Below are 20478 nucleotides of genomic sequence, written 5' to 3'. Positions count from 1 at the left end.
GTCTGAGCTAGAGTTTGAGAAGGCTGCTGCCTGGGACTCTTGCTCAGCTTCGGTGTCCCTAGGACCCTGGGAGTCTCCAAGGCCCGCGCCCCTGACTCTGGCCTGGGGGAGTCAGGTCAGAAGCCTCTGCAGGGCACCCAATGGGAGTCATAATCCCCACTCCACCAGGGGACCTTTCTGCGAGGACCTTCCAGGAAACCGGTGTCCTCTTCAGCAACTCCTCCCGCCCCCCGGCCCCCGGCCCCCGGCCTCCACCCCACCCCCACCCCCTGCAACCCGAGGATGAGTCGGCCATTCCCAGGTCTGAGTTTATTTTGTCTCCGCTGCCACCTGGCTGTTCTGCTAGGTGCCCTGAGTGCGCAGCCAGTGGATCAGCTCATGCACCTTCTTGTTGAGGATGCCCCCGTGCACGCCCCGCCGGCCCATGAGCACGAGCAGCGCGCGCGGCGTGTGGCCCACGCAGATGGCGCGCCCATCCAGCCCCTTGGTGCGCGCGTCCAGCACGCCGTCGCCCTCCGCCAGCAGGTGGTCTCTGATGACGCAGCAGCGGCGGCCCGCCACGCTCAGGCCGGCCTGCAGGAAAGTGCACCGGTCCTGCCCCGTGAGCACGCCCACCTCCTGCGGGGAGATGGCTGCCAGCAGCCCCCCGGGCCGCGATGCCCACACACAGCGATTGTCCGAGTGGCCCACGACGGCTACGTCGTCGATGCGCTGGTCCTGCAGCACCGCGCTGATGTAGGCTTTCCACTCGCCCATTCTGACTCAGAGTTGGTCCCTCGCCTTGCACTTCGGAGGGTTGCCAGGAGGCTCCGGCTAAAATGCTTGGGGCACTGTGACGGATGTGAGGGCGGGGCTATGACGCTAAGGCTGGCGGGATCCCTGACCCGCTACCTCCCGCTGGAGAATGGGGGCGGGGTTGTATCTGTCACCTGGTGAAGTTCAAATTTAGCCTGGAGGAGGAGATTGCATGAGAGTCAAAATAATCCTTGAAAACCAATTTAGATGGCCCATCAAGCACAGTACACATGGGTTTAAAAACAAAAAGGTGCGCCTGGCAGGCGTGCCTCAGTGGTCCAGCGTTGACCTATGAACCAGGAGTTCAGGGTTTGATTCCTGGTCAGGGCACATGCTCCGGTTGTGGGCTCAGTCCCCAGTAGGGGGCATTCAGGAGGCAGCGGATCAGTGATTCCCTCTCATCATTGATGTTTCTATCTATCTCTCTCCCTCTCCCTCTCTGAAATCAATAAAAACTTTTTTTTTTTAAAGATGCCACATCAGCCCTAACTGGTTTGGCTTGGTGGATAGAGCAACGGCCTGAAGGGTCCCAGGTTCGATTCTGGTCAGGGGCACATCCCCAGAGTGGGGGTATGTGCAGGAGGCAGCTGACCGGTGTTTCTTTCTCATCAATGTTTCGGACTCTCTATCCCTCTCCCTTCCTCTCTGTAAAAAAAAATCAATCAATCAATCAATAAAATATATATATTTTTAAAAATAAAAAGATGCCACATCTGGACAGTGGGACCTCTCCGCCTGGTCCCCAGAACGTGCTTCTCTAATGTTAGGAGCTCCAGAATCGCCTGGAAAGCTGTGATACAGAGTTTCTGCTTCAGTAGTATGGCGTGTACCCTGAAACTGTGCATTTCTACAAATTCCCCGGCACCACCGCTGCTGCTGGTCCCAGGTTCGCACTCTGAGGCCCACTGCAGGGTTGGGTGGAAGTGAGGGACTCCACTCTGGCGGCCAGCCCTAAGGCTCCACACCAGTTTTAAGGTTAAGCATTTCTAACCCCGGTTCCCAACTTCGCCTGAACATGTCATCACCGGAGAACTTTAAAAACATACCACTGCCCGTGCCCCATCCCTAGGGACATGGGATTTAATTGCTCTGCGGTGGATCTCGGGCATAGATAGATTCTGACGTACAGTCGAGATTGAGAACTTCTCTGGAAATTTAAAATATGAACGTCTCATACCAGGAATAATATGGGGAGCCACTCTGCACAGGGCTCAGTACACCGGCTCAGTCAGCGTCAGCTGGACAAGAATCTAAATCTTGCCTAAGATCTCAATAGATGCTGTTCTCTAGGGGCTGTGGAGAAGCTGCGTCCCGGCATTTCCCAGCGGGACCCCGAAGAGCTGTGCCTCTCAAGCATTTCCAAAAGCACTTTATTGAGTGTTTACTCCGAGCCTGGAGCCGGACTGACGGCGCTGGAACACATCCTGTGGTCCAGGATCGGGTCCAGCCATCCTCCCATTCCAGAACCACCGAGGAGGAAAGGAGGAGCTCGTGGGCGGTCAGGAAGCCATGTGCTCCCGGATCCAAGCCAGGTAGTTGGCCACATCGGTGTACACACCCGGCTTGTTACGGTCGCCACAGCCCGAGCCCCAGCTGACGACGCCTCGCAGGATGAGCTGACGCTCTTTGTCTTCATCCTCACACACCAGCGGACCCCCGGAGTCACCCTGGGAGGAGATGCACAGCTCGGCGCCCTTGGCCTGGGGTCTGCACTTGACGGGGTGGGGGTAGGGCGCGAAGCGGGCCCAGAGGCTCACCTGGCACGCGTCGGTGCCACCCTCGGGAAAACCGGCGCAGAGCATGCCGGGGAAGAAGGCGGCGCCGTGCATCTCCCCAGCGGAGCAGCGCTCGTGAGGGATCAGCGGCACCTGCGCCTCCTGCAGAAAGCTGGCATATTCCTCCGCCCCTGTGAGCGAAGGAAGTGTTCATCCCACCGCTCCCCACTCGGCTCCCCGCCTGGACCGCGGAACTGGCTGCGCCAGGCTCTTCCAGATCCACTGAGCGCCTGCCTCCCTCGCAACAAGGCCGGGAGGGAGGCAGCTGCGGGGAACACACCTCATAGACCAGGAAACAGGCCCGAGAGGAGCGGGATGTGAATGGGCGGGGCGGGGCAGGACTTCCTCTTCCCAGCCCGCATCTCAGAACCTTAACTACGCACCCTGTTCGAGCGCAGGGCGGGTGTCCCAGTTAGCCTTGCAGCCCGGTGCCCAGTGGGCACCAAGAGGAAGTGTGATTCTCCCTGTACTCCTCAGGAGTTTGGGGGGCCCCCAACAGTGAATCCCAGGCCCTGGGATGGGGTGGCTGCAGAGACAAGGGCCCGGTACGTCCTCACAGCCCAGCAGGTCAGTGCCTCCTGTCCCTGGTGATACCCAAGCGGCGGGCTTTTCTTGCCTACCCCGGTGCCAGAGGTCTCCCTCCCGCCCCCGGCGGTTCTGCCTACCCTCGAATTGGTGGCCCCAGCCGGCTACCTCGCAGAGCGCGGCCTCGGGTTCGGTGGGGCGAGCGGCGCTGCTCGGCAGGCAAACGGGCCCCACGGAAGGCGACGGGCGCGCGCAGCTGCCGTCCTCGCGCTCCTGCAGGCGCAGCAACGCTAACCCGGGCGGGGGGCGGGGGGAGCGTGAGGCCCGTACGCCGGCCTCCGAGCCCTCCTCCCAATTCCCCCGACCCCCGCGGGGCGCCCCCACGCACCCAGGTCGTGCTGGTAGGTGACGGGTGAGAAGGCCTCGTGCAGGTGGTAGGCGCGCACGGCCAGGGTCTGGCACTGCGCACAGCTCTGGTTGTGGCGGTCCTGGCCCAAAACCACCGTCAGCTCCTCGGGCGCCGGCCTGCGGGCAGGGTGGGAAGAGGATGCTCGTTCAGAGCCGGCCACCGGCGGCCAGGAGGAGCCCCCTGCTCCTGAGCCCCTTCCTGGGTTTCAGCTTCCTCCCGGGGAGCTCTGGAGGGGGACGGGGGGGGGGAGGGGAGAGGGCATGGGTTCGGGTGTGGCGCGGGCCTGAGCCTACGCCGGGCAGGCGGTACTGGCCGGTTCTGCAGGCAGTGAGCTGCGGTCAGCACCCAGCAAGGGGCGATGAGGCTGCCGGCGCAGAAACTGTGGCCCCAGTACAGTGCGGCGATGTAGGGGTGCGCGCCGGGCAGCGCCACGAGTCCCCCGACGACGCGTTTCTGGGAGGACAGCCGTTTCCGGAGCCGCTGTCCGCAGTCGGCCAGGCCGGTCCCGACCAAGGGAATCCGCTGCTCCCACATCGCGCCCGAGAGCACGGGGGGCTGCTCCGGCATCGCGCCCGAGGCTGTGGAGGAGCCCGGGCTGAGGACAGGGAAAGCCCCGAGTGGCGGGAACGTAGCTCGCCCCGAGCCCTCTCTGTTTGGCCTTCCTGCCCAATTACCTGCGGTCCCTGATAGAGGCGGGGTCTGGGTCGTGACCGGAGGCTCCTGCAGTACTGAAATCGAGGGTAAGGGGGGCTCCTGGCGCCCAAGGGGTCCCCGCGGTGGAGGCTGGGTCTGGGGCGCTGCTGGGCATCGTGCTAGGTCGCAGTAGTCCCAGCTCAGCCGGTTGCCGCTCCACACGAAACACCACGGGTGGGTGTCATTGTCTGGGTTGCTGTAGCCACAGGAGAGGGCCTTTTAGAGCTCGGGGAGCCCCAAAGGGCCCTGCAGAGGAGGGGAACGCCCTGCACTGCCCTGCCCTGCCCACTCGGCGTACCGGCAGAAGGCATGGTGGCCCAGTCCCTCCTTCAGGGCTTGCTCTGCAGTCAGGTTCTGGAAAGTGGCCTCCACCGACCACGGCTGACACCGCGCGCCCGAGATCGTGATCCCAGCAGCGCCTCGGTAGCTGAACCCACGGCCCTCGTAGCAGCTGGCCTCTTTGTCTGGGGAGAGAGGAGGCTCCCTGCAGCCAGGGGCTGGTGTGGTCCCCCTCCCCTCCCCTCCCCTCCCTTCCCCTCCCCTCCCTTCCCCTCCCTTCCCCTCCCCTCGTCTCCCCTCCCCTGCCCGCCCCTCCCCTCCCCCCTGCTCTGTCCTGACCCCCCTTCCTTCCCCTCCCCTCGTCTCCCCTCCTCTCCTCTCCCCTTCCCTCGTCTCCGTCTCAGTCTCCGGCTCTGTGTGGGTCTCTCCCCCTCCCCCCTCTCCCCCTCCCCCTCTCCCCCTCCCCCTCCGCGCGCCCTCCCCATGTGGAGGCGGGCCTTCTGCCTCCAGCTAGCCCAGACTCACCCACGTCGCAGAAGCGCCCTGCGTAGCCCTCGGGACAACTGCACAGACGGTGACCCTCCGCCTCGAGGCAGCGGCCCCCGTGGAGGCACGGGTTGTTGCGGCAGACTGCGAGGAGGAGGCACTGAGCCACCTCTGGGCCCAAAGACCCCACAGAGAGCTCGCCCCCTCCCAGAGGCACAGCGCCTGACCTTCGCCAGCTTCTCCTCCCTTCTCCCGACCTTGGACCTCGGGCTCTCCTCCCGACGGTTCCCAACCATTCACTCACCCTGGCTGGCCAGTGGCTTGCAGTGGGCTTGGGGACCTTGGCACTGGCACGTGGCCACACCTGCCGGCTCAAGCCTATGCCATGTTTCATTCTCATGGAAGAACTGGAGAAGCTGGGGCTCGAAGCACTTCTCTGGGGACAAAGCGGGGTGCTGGTCTCCGGACAGGCTGGGACCATGCCAGGTCTCTGAGGGTCCTGGGACCTCTTCAGGCAGGGGCTGCCCCCGCCCACCCCCACCCCAGCATCTCCCTACCTCTCTGGCAGTGCTTCCCGGTGAAGTGTTCTGGACAGATGCAGCGGGGCCCACCTGGCATGTTCACACAGGTGCCGCCCCGCTGGCAGGGGTTGTGTGTGCTGCAGTGGTCTGCGAGATGGACACAGTGGGAGGAAGAGGGAAACTGAGTCAGGCGATAGGAGCCAAGTCCTTACCTGAACCTTCTTGTCTTGTCTTTTGGCCTTGTTTCCAGGCCATCGTTTACCCCCCCCCCCCCCCCCGTTTAAAACGGGGCTACCCCCTCCCAGAACTCCTCCCTCTGGAGGGAGGGCCCAGAATCCCAGGTGTGTAGGATCTGATGGACTCAGAAAAGTAACGAGTGGGGAGGAGAGGGCCTGGGGCCGCCCCAGAGGCTGTGTGTGGCACCTTGCACTTTCTGGGGCTTCAGGCAGTATGCCCACCGTTTGTCCTGGTCAAAGTTGGGGGTAGTAGCACACCTGGAGAAAGAGATCAGGCTCCCTGCTCAGCCCAGGGGCTGGCCCGCCCTCCCTATCACAGCCCCTCTCTCCAAGCAGGGTTCCTTGGGTAGAAGCCGGGCGGAGTCCATCTCCCCAGGCCCCTGCCCCAGCCCCTTCTGGGTCCTCTTACCAGGGCCGGAAGCCAAGCCGGCCCCTGCGGGTGCACTGGTGGTACAGCTGCCGGCGGAACTGGAAAGGGAAGTAGCAGGGCTCCCCGGTGACAGTGAGAACTGCAAAGAGAGCACACTCTCGAATGACCTTCCCTGTGCCAGTCTCCCCGGCACCGCGCTCACGGTCCAGTTGGAAAGAAGAGACCCTCAAAAAGATCACTGTGCTGCCTGTCCCTCCGGTGTGGCTCCGTTGAGCATAGACCCAGGAACCAGGAGGTCACGGTTAGATTCCTGGTCAGGGCACATGCCCGGATTACAGGCTCAATCCCCAGCAGAGGGCCTGCAGGAGGCAGCCAACCAATGATTCTCATTATTGATGTTTCTATCTCTCTCTCCCTCTCCCTTCCTCTCTCTGAAATCTTTTTTTTTTTTTTTAATCGCTGTGCCTTCAAACATCCTGCTTAAGAAGTTGGGTCCAAGAGTTAGACAGTTGGATTCGTCTCAGACTCCAGGACCTACTAGGTATATGACCTTGTGCAAGTCTGCAGCTGCCCCCCCCCCACACACACACACACTCACACACTTTAGAAGAGTGCTTGCCACAAAGGAAGTGCTTTATCAATGCTTGTTGAATGTTGAAGTCACTTGACCGCTCTGAACCTCAGTTTCCTCATTTGTAAGATGGCAATAATAATGGTATAGTCAAAGCGTTTTAGTTTTGCAAGATGAAGAGTTTCTGGAGACAGGTGGTGGTGATGGTTGCACAATATGAATGTACTTAACACCACTGAATTGTACACTTAAAAAGGGTTAAGATAGTAAATTTTGTTATGTATATTTTACAACAATAAAAAATGTAAATGATGATGTAGATATATTAGTACAGAAAGGTGTTCATAATTTTATTTTTATTATTTTTTAATATATCTTTATTGATTTCAGAGAGGAAGGGAAAGGGGGAGATATAAACATCAATGATGAGAGAGAATCATTGATTGTCATGCCCTCCACTGGGGATCGAGCCCACAACCCCGGGCATGTGCCCTGACCGAGAATCGAACCAGGATCTCCTGGTTCATAGGTCAATGCTCAACCACTGAGCCACGCTGGTCAGGCATTTTTATTATATTTTTAAATCCTTATCCGAGAACTGATTTGGGGCTTACAAATAAATTTGTAAACATGCTTAGAGAGAGGGAAGGGGAGAGAGAGAGAAACATTGATGTGAGAAACATCAATCAGTTGCTTTCCATATGCTTCCCAACTGGGGATTAAACCTGCAACCCAGGTATGTGCCTTGTCCAGGAATCAAAAGGGCAACTTTTTGGTGCATGGGATGACACTCAACCAACTGAGCCACTCCATCTGGGAGGGTATTCTTATTTATTTTTTTTAGGGTGTTCTTATTTAAATGAAAAATACCAACTTACAAACAGCATGTTTGGTATGATTTTATTTTTGTACAAATACATTTATGCATAAAAAAAATCTAGAAGGACATTCTCAAAATTTGCAAGAGTGGTTTTTGTAGCTTGTGGCTTATGATGGACTTATTTCTTCTTTTGTATTTTTGTACTTTCTGAAGTTTTGACAATAAAAAATATTGCTATTATACTTTTTAAAAATAGTATAGCCAAGCCTTATCATTCACAGATTCTGTATTTGCAAATCTGCCTTCTTGCTAAAATTTATTTGTAAACCCCAAATCAAGGGGCTTTCACAGTCATTCACAGACATGCACAGATGGTGAAAATCTGAATTATTGGAATCCAGAAGTGCACATTCCCACCTGAGGTCAAATCAGGTGTGACACTTCTTGCTTCAGCTCTCCTGTTGTAAGCAAGTGTCCTTCTCATAGTTGACTTAGTGCTACATGTTTCACATTTTGTGCTTTTGTTGATGAACATGGCCCCCACAGAGCTGAAGTGCTGGGTTCCAGTGTGCGAGTGGGCTGTGCTGTGCCTCATGGAGAATACATGGATCTTAGATAAGTTGCATCCAGGCATGAGTTAATGCCATTGGCTGTGGGTTCAATGTTAATGAATCAACAATACATATTAAGCCAGGTGTCTTTAAACAGAATCCCACATAAAACAAGGTTATATGTTGACAGTTGATGAAAACTTTGTGACCAGAGGCACACAGGAACCCAACCCTATATCTCCTCCAGGACCAATGGTTCGGTATTGGTGAATTCAGTGTTCACGGTGACTAACAAGACAAAACAGGAATTGACTGTATCTGTTTTAGAGGAGCACTGTGAAGTTTAAATGAGATAGTGCCTGTAAAACACCTAGCACAGTCTGGCATATAGTACCTGCTCAATAAGCATTAGCTGTTATTTTGTTGTTAAAGGCACAGGGGCACTTGCTGAAAACCAAACCTGCGACAGGACAGTAAAACAAGAGAGAAGGGTCTGAGACGGACTCTTAAGAGGCAAATGGGATGAACAGAGAGAGGAGCATCCTAAGTAGGTGATTAGGCAAGGGCAGATCACCTAGTTGGACTAGGCAAGAGGGTGGAGAGCAGTTTGGATGGCTGTGGAGTGATGAGGAAAGGAGGCTGAGGCAGACAGGGTTGTATGTGCTAGTCCTCAGTGCCATGCTAAGGTCTAGGCCTGACCCCACAGGCCAGGGCCCATCAGTTCGCAACTCCAGGTGAATATTTAGTGCCTGGAAGAATGAAGGCAATGGGGAGCTCTGGTTGGGTTTGAGGAGGGGGGAGATGGCAGACATCCCCACCTAAAAGAGAGCTTAATTAGAAAAGCTAATATATTCTAAGCACTGACCATGCACCTGACAGTGAGCTGAGTACTTTACCATGGATTTATGACTCATTTCTCCTCCCCAAGAACCCTAAGGTGTGTACTATAATCAGCCTGGTTTTACAGATGGGGAAACTGAAGTTTGGAGAGGCCGATCACTTGCTCAGAGGCATCTGGGCTCCAGACACCTGCTTTTGAACCTTCCTCGCCTATCCAGGCCTCTGGCCTCTGTGTGGCATGACTGATGCCTGGGAGATGTAGCGAGGAAAGGAAAAGAATGGGGGAGCATGAGGAAACAGAAACTGGCAGGTGCTGGCCTGGGCACTCAGAAACAGCCCTACATTCAAGGAGCATACAGCTACTAGCATTCTGGGCCCCCAGTGCCCGTCAGCATAGACTTGGCACACAGCAGGTACTCAGGTCTGAATGCCAGCCAGGTGACTCTAGGGACAAGAGTAACAGTTGTGCCCAGGATCCTGCCCCTGGTTCCAAGTGCCTGAGACAGACCCAATCACACTCATCCCCACCCAAAGGTCACTTAGGAGGCAGGTCCAGGCTACTTACCCACTGTGTGTTCATCTGCTACGGGCTCAGGCACCTTGAGGCCTTTCCAAGGTGGAGCCTACAGGAGGAGAGAAGAGGACAGGGAATTTGCCCAGAAAGGTATAGCCTGCCCTGATCCCATGCTAGTCCCCAGCTTCTTCTCACCGCCCAGAGGAACAGAGCTTTCCTCACGAGACCCAGCCCCCTTCTCCTCCTCCCTCCTCAAGGACCATCTCCTCCAGAAACGCAGGTCATGCCCTCGTATCCACAGGCTCTGGTATCTCTCTCCTCCTCCTGGGCCTTCTGGTTGACCTCACCTTTCCACACAGGCCTTCGGTCACCTGGACCAGGAGGTCACAGGCAGAGGCCACGCTTGTGACAGGGACCCCCAGGGCCACCCCAGCACAATCCTCCTGGTTCCCACAGCCCTCACCAAAAGTGCTGATTCCAGGCTCACCAACAGGGACCCCAGGAGCAGCAGAGCCCTCATGGCGTCTGTCCGTTGGTCCACCCGCCTACGCAGGCAGGAGTCCAGATCGATAGAGTTGGCCAAAGGTCTCTGAGGCCTGGGAAGTGGAGATTCATTGAGCACAGGCTGTTTGTGCAAAGCCACAGGCAGGGAGCTGGCAGGGGGGGGGATTGGGGTAGAACGAAGAAGACCTGGTTTCCTTCTCTCTTTCCCAGATAGTGGGCCTGGAAGCAGGAAGAGAGACTTCTTGTGTTCTGGGGATGAAGAGGTTAAGGAGACCCAAGACAAGCTCCCCACTATAGGGATTGTACAGTCCATTGGGAAGTGTATCCCTTTTCTATTGCTGCCTAAATGGAACCACAAACTTCACAACTTAAAACAATATCCGTTTATTCGTTCACAAATCCGTAGGTTGAAGGTCCAGCACTATGCAACTAGTTTTTCTGCTCAGGGTCTCACAAAAGTGAGACCAAGGCTGAGTTCTCTGGAGGCTCTGGGGGAAAACCCACTTCCAAGCTATTCAGATGGCTGGCAGAATTCAGTTCCTTGCATTTGCCGGACTGAGGTCACTGTTTCTTTGCAGGCTGTAAGCCAGCGCCCACCCTTCGCTCCGAGAAGCAGCCTGAAATTCTGACCATACAGCCCCTCCACTTCCCAAGCCAGCAGCAAAGTCTCCCCGTGCCGACTCTCGTCAGTTGGATCTCCTTTGCCAGGAAGAATGCTGTTCCTCCTGAGGGCTCACCTGATTAGTATAATATCCCTCGCTTAAAGTCAGCTGGTTTGGGACCTTAGTTACATTCGCAGCATTCTTCCACAGAAGCCTCTAGATTAGGGTTTGATTGGAAAACTGGGAGAAGGTGAGCATACACCTTGGGGGCCATCTTAGAATTCTACCAACCACAGAAATTGGAGCAATTGGAGCACAAAGGAGGGAGATGGGTGGACATATGTTGTTTTTCCTGCCTTGGTTCACTATGGCGCCCTGATTTATTTTATTTTGTTTTGGGGGGAACCACTCCTCCTTGATTCTCTCGTGAGTCCCTAGTGCTGCCAACTCTACCCTCCATTCTAGGGCTGGGGGTGTGGCCTGGGTCTGACCAATAAGAACGTGGTATCTGGACCTCAGTGATTAGTTCAGGGAGAAGCATAGACACAAGTTTGTCCTGTCAGAGTCAACCTTGGGACTTTCTCACCAAAACGTTGGGGAAAGGGGCACTTTCTTGCCACTAGAGTCACTAAGAATGGGAGCCTGAAGATGTTGATGGCCATCTTTGTCTCTGTTTGGGGAAGGCCTGCCTGAGAATGAAACCTACACATAGTTGAAAAGCAGAGCAAACCGAGAAGGAATGAGCGGGTGCAACGTGGGAGGCAGTCTCCAAGATGGTCCCCAGTGATCACCTCCTGCAATCCATGCCCTTGTCATAGTCTTTTCCCACAGTGAGGCAGAGCTGTTCTGTGTGTCCAATGGAATATGGCAGAATATTCCAAGCCCAGGTCATAAAAGGCATTGCAGTTGCTGCCTTGGTCTCTTGGATCATTCACTCTAGGGCAGTGGTCAGCAAACCGTAGCTCACGAGCCACATGCGGCTCTTTGGCCCCTTGAGTGTGGCTCTTCCACAAAATACCACATGTGGGCGCATATGTACAGTGCGATTGAAACTTCGTGGCCCATGCGCAGAAGTCGGTTTTCGGCCTGGGCGAGTCTATTTTGAAGAAATGGTTCTAATGCCAAGCCACACTCAAGGGGCCAAAGAGCCGCATGTGGCTCATGAGCCGTGGTTTGCCGACCACTGCTCTAGGGGAAGGACACTCAAGCAGCCCCAGGGAGAGGCATGTGTGGGGAGAAAGTACCAATTTGACAGCCTTGTGAAGGGGCTATGTTGTAAGTGGGTACTGCAGCCCCAGTCCACGTATCGCCTGAAGCCTCATGAGTGACCTCAAGCCAGGACCATCCAGTTAAGCTGCAGCTAAATTTTGCATTTATTAAGGTACTAGAGGCCCGGTGCATGAAATTCGTGCACAGGGGGAGGGGGTCCCCTCAGCCCAGCCTGCACCCTCTCCAACCCGGGACCCCTCAGGGGATCGGGCCAAAACCGGCAGTCGGACATCCCTCTCACAATCTGGGACTGCTGACTCCTAACTGCTCACCTGCCTGCCTGCCTGATCGCCCCTAACCACCTCTGCCTGCCAGCCTGATCTCCCCTAACTGCCGCCCCCCCGCCATCCTGGTCACCCCCAACTGCCCTCCCTGCCAGCCTGATCGCCCCTAACTGCCCCCCCCCGCCATCCTGGTCACCCCCAGCTGCCCCCCCTGCCAGCCTGGTCACCCCTTAGTGCCCCCCTGCCGGCCTAGTTGCCCCCAATTGCCCCCTCTGCCGGCCTGGTTGCCCCCAACTGCCCCCCTGCTGGCCTGGTTGCCCCCCACTGCCCCCCTCTGCCGGCCTGGTCGCCCCTCACTGCCGCCCCTGCTGGCCTGGTTGCCCCACACAGCCTGCTTTTCAGTCATTTGGTCATCCCTCGCTAACCCCCCTGCCGGCCTGGTCGCCCCACGCAGCCTGCTGTTCGGTTGTTACTGTGAGGGTGTCATGACCAATTTGCATATTACCCTTTTATTAGTACAGATAATTAACATTTTTGCTCCTGAATCCTTGAACTTCAGCAACTGTGAGGAATGATAATTGATTGTTGTTTTACTCCATAAGTTTTAGGGTGATTTGTTACTCAGCATTTGACAACTAGTACAGATAGATCTATCCCTGATGACTTTGTTGGAGAACCTGCATGCTAAAACTAGAACCCTCAAGAATTCTAGGACCCTGGCCGGATGGCTCAGTTGGTTGGAGTATCATGCCATACACCAAATATAATAAAAACCAAAAGGTTGTGGATTTGATTCCTGGTCAGGGCACATACCTAGGTTTCAGTTTCGATTCCTGGTTGGGACACATATGGGAGGCAACTGATCGACGTTTCTCTCTCTCTCTTTCTCTCTCCCCCATCCCTTTCTCTCTTTGTAAAACCAATAAACATATCTATGGGTGAGGATTTTTTTTTTAAATTCTTGGTTACATGAACCAGTGAAACCAATTTGAATGGATTTCTGTTACTTTTCAAAGGAGTCCTTACTGATACAATATAATCTGTGGGAAATGAAGTGGAGACAGAATGTAGCAGTTTTTTAGTTCTGCTGGAAGAGAAGCCATGGAACACTTCCTGGAACAGAACCCCAGCAAGTGGAGGTCAGGAGTAGCAGAGGCACCTTGTCAGCAATTATTTTAAAAGGTAACAGAAAGCCCTAACCGGTTTGGCTCAGTGGATGGAGCATCGGCCTGTGGACTGGAGGGTCCCAGGTTCGATTCGGTCAAGGGCATGTACCTTGGTTGCGGGCACATCCCCAGAAGGGGGTGTGCAGGAGGCAGCTGATCGATGTTTCTCTCTCATCGATGTTTCTAACTCTTTATCCCTCTCCCTTCCTCTCTGTAAAAAATCAATAAAATATATATATTTTTAAAAAGGTAACAGAAAGTAATAAGTGTTAAGACTGTTAAGACGATGAAAGCAAAACTAGGTTTAGACAAACTCATTAAAGTGAAAGCATCTTAGTCAGTTCCTGATTGCACCTGAGGACAGACCACAACCCAGGGCCAATTCCATATTGGCTCCTTCTCCCTCGGGATGGACGGACCTTTGGAACAGGACTTCACAATGAGTAAGGGTTTGGAGGCCAGGAGGAGGCTGCCAGGCAGAGTGAGTAATACTTCACAGAAGCCTGGATGCAGCATGTCAGATGGGGAATGTGCTGAGCACAGGGTGCTTTGTAGGGAATGTGAGATGGGGTATGAAGTCCTTTGAGACTGAAGATGGACATTTGTAGGGATTTGGATGCTCAACATCTGTTCCCCCTTCCTCTTCCTCTTGTCTCCTACTTTCCAATGAGGGGGTCACCTCTCCCCCACTGTGTGGTAGAAACATTTCTAGTGACCATCTCCCACTGTGCAAGCCTAATGGACCAGAGCATCCTGTCCTTACCATAGCAAAGCCAGAGGGAGCTATTGAAGCAAACAAAACAGCAGCCATCATCCCAAAATGATGTTTCTTATGCTAAAATAAAAGCCCATGATATCAAGTAGATTTAATATCTGATCTAATTGCAGCATCAACCATCTGGAATTTTCTGGTCAAGCATCAGAAAAGTTACCTGTTGCATAGGACCTTACCATCCCTCATGAAAAGAAGATGCACTCTCCACAACAAAAACCCTTAGCTTTTCTTCCCCCAAAGAAAAGATGCACAGGCTCAAAAATAATTCTTTCTTGCCCTAGCTGGTTTGGCTTAGGGGGTAGAGTATCAGCCTGTGGACTGAAGAGTCCCAGGTTCTATTCCAGTCAAGGGTACATGCTTGGGCTGTGGGCTTGGTCCCCAGTAGGGGGCGTGCAAGAGGTAGCCATTCAATGATTCTCTCTCATTGATGTTTCTATCTCCCTCTCCTTTTCTGAATTAAATTTATTTATATATATATTTAAATTTAATAATATATATATATAAAGGAGCTTAGTGCCTATGTTTAAAATTTTTTTCTTTTCTTTCACTGATAGCTCCCTTGCCCCGAACTCCTTCCTATAAAATTCTTCTATTTTGTACAACCCCTTGGAGCATACTTCTAGTTGCTAGATGGGATGCTGCTCAATTCATAAATTGCTTAATAAAGCTAATTAGATCTTCAAATTAATTCAATTTAATTTTTTTTAATAGACCTAAAATTGGCCAGTGGGTGCTGCTGTCTCCAAGGACTCTGAATCCTGAGCAGGCCACATGGGATGATGAGAAGAGTTGCAGGTCTAGCACTGTACCACTGCCTGTGCCCTGACCAGATTGTCCCTGCTACAAGGCATGTCAGGATGCCTTTGAAAAACCAACTTAAGTAAGCAGCGAGGAAATTCAAATTCCCCATTTCACATCACAGGAGATCTAGAGTAGAGGGGCTCCAGGAACACTGCTTTCAGTGGTTTCACAATGTCATCAAGAACCCAAGGTATTTCTTTCTTTTTTATTTATTTTTTTTTTTTGGTTAATCCTCACCCAAGGATATTTTTCCCCACTGATTTTTAGAAAGAGTGGAAGGAAATGGGGGGGGGGGAGGGGAGGGAAGAGAGAGAAACATTGATGTGAGAGAGACACATCAATTGGTTGCCTCCCTCACGTGCCCTGACCTGGGCTGGGGATCAAATCTGCAGCCCAGATACATGCCGTTGACCTGGAATCGAACCCTTGACCCTTCAGTGCATGGGCTGATGGTCTAACCACTGTGCAACAACAGCCAGGGCTCTTCTTCTTTTCTTTTCTATGGCCGTTGGTGTACAGAAACCATGTAAACTCCAGTAAGAAGGAACTTCCCTTCCAGTAAATCCTTAAAAAATAAGAAAACCTTCCTCACAAAAATCCCAAGCAGGCCTCCCCTCATGGCTCATTGGCCAGAAGTGGGCCATCTGACACCCCTAAATCAGTCTCTGGTAAGGGTAGGAGGTCTTCATAATTGGCTTAGACCAGCCATGTCCACCTTTTTCATCTCATGGTGCACATAAACTAATCACTAATATTCTGTGGCACACCAAAAAATGTTTTTGTTGCCAATGTGACAAAATAATAGGTATAATTTTGATTCATTCACACCAAATAGCTATTGTTGTGGGAGGTGTTGTCTTTTTTTTTTTTTTTTTTTTTTTGACAATCTAAGGGCAAAGAGGTCAGTGCCCTGTAAACAAACAGGTATTGCATGCTTTAAAAATTCTTGCAGCACACAGGTTGCAAATCGCTGACTTAGTTAAACATGACTATGCCATGAAGCCGCCATAAGAACCCCAAAGGACAGCTCATTGGCCCTTTTCAGAAGAACTGCCATGTGGTGGGACCACACTCCATGTGGACAGACACGCCCTGTTCCGGACTTCACCCTCCGTCTCTTTTCACCTGGCTGTTGATTTGTGCCCTCTAATATCCTTTGTAATGAATTGGTAATCGAGTGAGTGAGTTTTCCTGCGTTCTGTGAGCCATTCTAGCAAACTAGTCAAACCTGAGGAGAGGAACCTCTGATTTATTTATAGCCCGTTGGTCAGAAGCACCGATAATCAGCTGGACTGTGACTGGCATTTGAAGTGGAGGGCAGTCCTTTGGGGCTGAGCCCTTTGCTTGTGGAATCTGGTGTCTGGTAACTGCTTGGTGTGGGGAAGCCTCCCTACACACACATTGGAATTGAGTCCAGGAGCCTTTTAGCCTCTCAGTGTTCCTTTGGGGAAGCACCCATCTCCTTCCCCTCCTCCTCGATGTGGATACAAGAAAAGACCATCCCATCCTCAGCTGAGGATGGAGTGGGCTCGTGATCCAGACCTAGCCCATCAGAACACTGCCTCTCTCTGTCCTCGGTGATTGGTTCCAAATGAACACCTGACTCAAAGCAAACCACTGAGAGGCAACCCCTGGGTTTTTGCTGGAATCATCAAGATAGAGGCTTTCTCTTTCTGTACAAGTGGCCACATTGGTAGGAAGTGAGCTTGGCACTGCTGGCAGCCACTTTTAACACCTCCGAGGGAAAACCGGGCTGACAATACAGACAACCCAGGTTAAAGCGGAGTCAGAGTATGGGAAGACACCACTGAGACCTGGGATCCCAAACCCTGAAAGTCAGAACTACTTCCTGTACTTTTCAGTTCTTGAACCAAGAAATTTCTTTTTTTTACCTAAGCCAATATTAGTTGCAACCCAAAGTCCTAATTGATGCAAGAACTTACACATTTTTACCAGGAAGTTCCTAAAACAAACAAAAAACCTCATGAGCTCTGTAAGTCAGTAGCTTAAAGAATATGGAAATAATGACCTTGGAAGCAGGAACTGGGGGGGGGGGGCGGGGGGGGACAGGGAGAGAAACAGCAATAAAGTTGAATCTTCACTTCCTGTCTTGGCCACTGACCTCCAGCATGACCAGGAGCTCAGCCTCCTTGAACCTTGCCACGCCTCTTTAGGAGGGACGGGCACTCACACTGGCAGAATTGTTGAGATGTTTGAATGGGAATGCATGTGAAAGTGCAGAACCTGGCATATGGTTGGGGCTCAGTCTATAGAAGTTCACAAGGAAATATATGAATGCATTCCTCCTCCTCAGCAGTTTCTACACATCTGCCCCAGTCCTCCCTGTCTGTCTGGGCCTCTCTCTTCGATTGGCTTGGACCAGAGTAGGAAGGCACCATCTCCTTGCCCAGGCTTCGGTCTTCTACAGCTGGGATGTGGATCTATGGGATGAGAAGTGGGAAACCATCAGGTTCCTGCTCCCAGTGCCTGGACACACACACACACACACACACACACACACACACACACACACCAGTCCTCGCTAGCAGAGACCTGGGGCACAGTTTTCAAAAGGTGGCAGAACTGCCTGTTGAAAGACAAGTTTAGAAGATAAGAAGGTCCCCGTCCCTCCATTCTTCATCCTTCCTCTGCTGATGACACCAGTTTTCTCTCAGTCATTCAGGCTGTCACCATGGAACCTTTATGCAAATGAAAGCCACTCCTTCCTGCAGACCAGTGCTGTCTGACAGAACTTTGTGATGATGGAAATATTCTGTGTTGTCCAACATGGTAGCCACTAGTCACGCATGGCTACTGAGCACCTGAAATGCGGCTAGTGTGACTGAGGAACTGAATGTTCTTTCTATTTCATTTTAACTAAAATAGCGGCATGTGACTAGTGGCTACTGTATTGGACAGTGCGGCTCCAGGTGGTGCAGCAACAGGGCCAGTGAGTGGCTGACCTTCTCACAGAATGACAAGAGGGAGAGGGGTGTGAGAGAAAGTTGGGGAGAGCTATGTGGGCCCAGGTCAAGTTGGGCCCTGATAGGCCATGGGGAGGAGTTTGGGTTTTATTTTTAAGTGTAACAGGAAGTATGTAAGTTATCTATTGCTGTTAATAAGAAATAACAAAGTGTCCCAAAATTAAACAGCCTAAAAAACATTTATTGTATCACAGTTTTTGTGAGTTAAGAACCTGGGCACTGATGCCCTGACTGGTGTGCTCACTGGTTAGAGTGTAGCCTGTGCACTGAAGGGTCTCAGGTTTGATCTCCTACCACAAGGCAACTAGTAGATGTGTCTCTCTCACATTGATGTTCCTCTCTCTCTCTCTCTCTCTCTTGTTCTCTTTCTCCCTCCCACCTTCCCTCCCTTCCACTCTCTCTAAAAATCAATGGAAAAAAATATCCTTGGGTGAGGTTTTAAAAAAAAAAGAACCTGGGCCCTGTTTAACTGGGTGCCTCTAGATTAATCTCTCACGAGGCTGCAGTCATCTCAGCTGGGACAGGATCCACTTCCAAGTTCATTCACAAGGCTGGGGCCTCAGGTCATTCTTGGTTGTTGGCTGGAGACCTTAGTTTCCTGCCATGGAGGCCTCTCCATAGGGCAGCTCACAACATAGAAGCTGGCTTCCTTCAGAGTGAGCCAGCCAGGGGGTGAGAGTGGGCACTGAAAAACAGAAGCCATGGCCTCCTAGTAACCTAATCTTGGAGGTGACATTCCAGCACGTTTTGCTACATTCTTTTCTTAGAAGTGAGTCATTGGGTCCAGCCCATGCTCAAAGGACAGGAATCACATCAGAGGGGAATACCAAGAAGTGGGGGTCAATAGGACCACCTTAGAGGCTGCCCACTGGAGGGCTCTGAATAGGAGAGTGATAAGATCAGGTTGATTATTTTTAAAATAAGCAATACAGTCTTGTGATACAAGATTAAAAGTCCAAAAGGGTATATGATGTAAAGCCTTCCTCCTACTCCTGTCCCTGGCCACTTAATTCCCCTTCCTAGAAGCAACCAGTGTTCCTGGGCCTCACATGTCCTTCCAGAGGAAGTCCATGTGTATGGAAGCAAATCTGTCTGTGGTAGTTGTTAGTGTTGTATGTGCCACGCCAGCACGGCCAGGTTTGGTGAGCCTGAGGAGCGGCGGTGAAGGATTAAAGAAGACAGACAAGAGAATACAGTTGGGGCTCGGTGGGACACTACTTCTGTGATGGAGAGACAGCGCCATGGCCTGCAAGCTGAAGTTTTATTTTATAGTCAGAGCACACAAACCAAAACAAGGGTAGTGGTCAACATGTTTACAATGTTCTTGTGAGTTTCACCTTGTTTTGGCAGCACTTGCTGCACCACCCACAGCCCATTAGCTACCTAGGAAGGAGCAAGGGAGGACTATAAGGTCAAGCTTAATTATGCTAAGAGGGCTCTGCCCTCCAAGCTGGGACTTGTTTGTGGCCCTGCCACAGGTCAGTCTGAGGCTTGACCTTATAGCCACTCCCTACAGTTGTCCACCAAATATTACCAATAATATTCTCCTTCCAGACATACAGTTGTTATTCCAGAAAACTATTTCTGTGTAAAAACAAAGCAAAACAAACAAACAAACAAAACCACTCCCAACTTAGTGGCATAAAATTACTATTTTATTATGCTCATGGATTTTGCAGGTCCAAAATTAGGCAAGACACAGCAGGGATGGCTTTGTGTCTCTGCCACAAATGCCAGGGCCCTCTGCTGGGGAAACTGGAATGGCTGGGGCTGATTCCAATGGCCAGGAGCTGGAATTGCCTGGAGGCTCCCTCACTCATGCCTGTGGTGCTGTGGTGGGACTGTCCATGGGAGCAGAGCACCTACACATGGCCTTTCCATTCCCTCTGGGCTTCTCACAGAATGGCTGCTGATTCTGAGGGAACATCCCGAGAGAAGCTTTGGGAGAGCGAGCATTGTCAGAGAACCAGGCTGCCTGGCCTTTTCTGGCCTGGCTTCAGACCTTATGGGCATCAGTACCATTAGATTCTACCGATGACAGAATCACGAGGGACAGGGAAATTACAGCCCACCTCTTGATGTGGGGATGGCAAGGTCACATTGCAGAAGTGCCTGTGGGATGGGAGTTTATTGCTACGCCCATCTTTGGAAAATACAATCTTCCCCTGCAGTGCAGTACGGCACACCCCTTTCAAGTCAGTGTGGCCACGTGGTTTGCCTTGACTAATGAGATGTGAGCAGAAGGGACTTGCTTCACTTCCAGCTGCAAGCTTTAAGGGCTACACGGAATTCACATTTCCTTTCACCAGCTGCTACTGTGGAAGCACAAATTGAGATGGAGCCCCTGTCACCATCGGTCCCTGAGTGATGACTCTGAGTGGATCCTGCCCACCTCCCAACAACCTGCATCAGACATGTGGTGAACCTGAGAAATAAACTTGTTTTAAGATTTAGAGATTGTTTGTTACTGCAGCATAACCTAGCCTATCCTGATCTTTTTTTTTTAAATGGTAGCAAACCTTACACACTGCTCTGCGCTTTCCTTTTTTATTTCACAGTGTATCTTGGAGATTGTTTATATCAGTGCAGGGAGAGCACCTGCACTTTTTTTTTAACAGCGACATAGTATTCCTGTACCAGAGAGGACCAAATTTTACCTAATCAGTCCCTGTTAAGGGTAATTAGTGCAGGACAGTCTTGGCTGAGAGTTGCCCCAGTTTCCTGCTTCAACAGTGCTTGGGTAGCCCCAGCACTCATCTCCCATCCCT

General features: G+C 52.4%; 2 protein-coding genes across 5 annotated transcripts; both read right to left on the bottom strand.

Moving 5' to 3' along the window:
- Positions 1–342: 342 nt before the first annotated feature.
- On the bottom strand, positions 343–756 carry PFN3 (profilin 3; the record flags this gene model as incomplete). The annotated part of the gene is made up of 1 exon (XM_079770331.1): positions 343–756. The coding sequence occupies one exon, from the start codon at positions 754–756 to the stop codon at positions 343–345; it is 414 nt and encodes a 137-aa protein (XP_079626457.1).
- A 1428-nt stretch (positions 757–2184) lies between these two features.
- On the bottom strand, positions 2185–9928 carry F12 (coagulation factor XII). 4 transcript variants are annotated; one of them, XM_079773153.1, is made up of 14 exons: positions 9873–9928; positions 9437–9494; positions 6129–6228; positions 5907–5977; positions 5520–5630; positions 5267–5398; positions 5002–5106; positions 4496–4661; positions 4179–4393; positions 3818–4082; positions 3484–3620; positions 3236–3385; positions 2553–2701; positions 2185–2462 (listed from the first exon to the last, which is right to left on the bottom strand). In XM_079773153.1, exons 1-14 carry the CDS (start codon positions 9903–9905, stop codon positions 2295–2297), a joined length of 1860 nt encoding a protein of 619 aa, XP_079629279.1. In that variant the 5' UTR covers positions 9906–9928; the 3' UTR covers positions 2185–2294. The 4 variants fall into 4 exon arrangements, with proteins under 4 accessions (XP_079629279.1, XP_079629277.1, XP_079629278.1 ...); XM_079773151.1 differs by having other exon boundaries at positions 9849–9924; XM_079773152.1 differs by having other exon boundaries at positions 4496–4655; positions 9849–9924.
- Positions 9929–20478: the final 10550 nt, after the last annotated feature.

This window comes from Cnephaeus nilssonii (genome assembly GCF_951640355.1).
Source record: "Cnephaeus nilssonii genome assembly, chromosome: 5".
In the NCBI taxonomy this organism is placed as follows: Eukaryota; Metazoa; Chordata; class Mammalia; order Chiroptera; family Vespertilionidae; genus Cnephaeus; species Cnephaeus nilssonii.
Note: the sequence above shows the minus strand (reverse complement) of the source record. Positions and strands in the feature narration are given on the sequence as shown.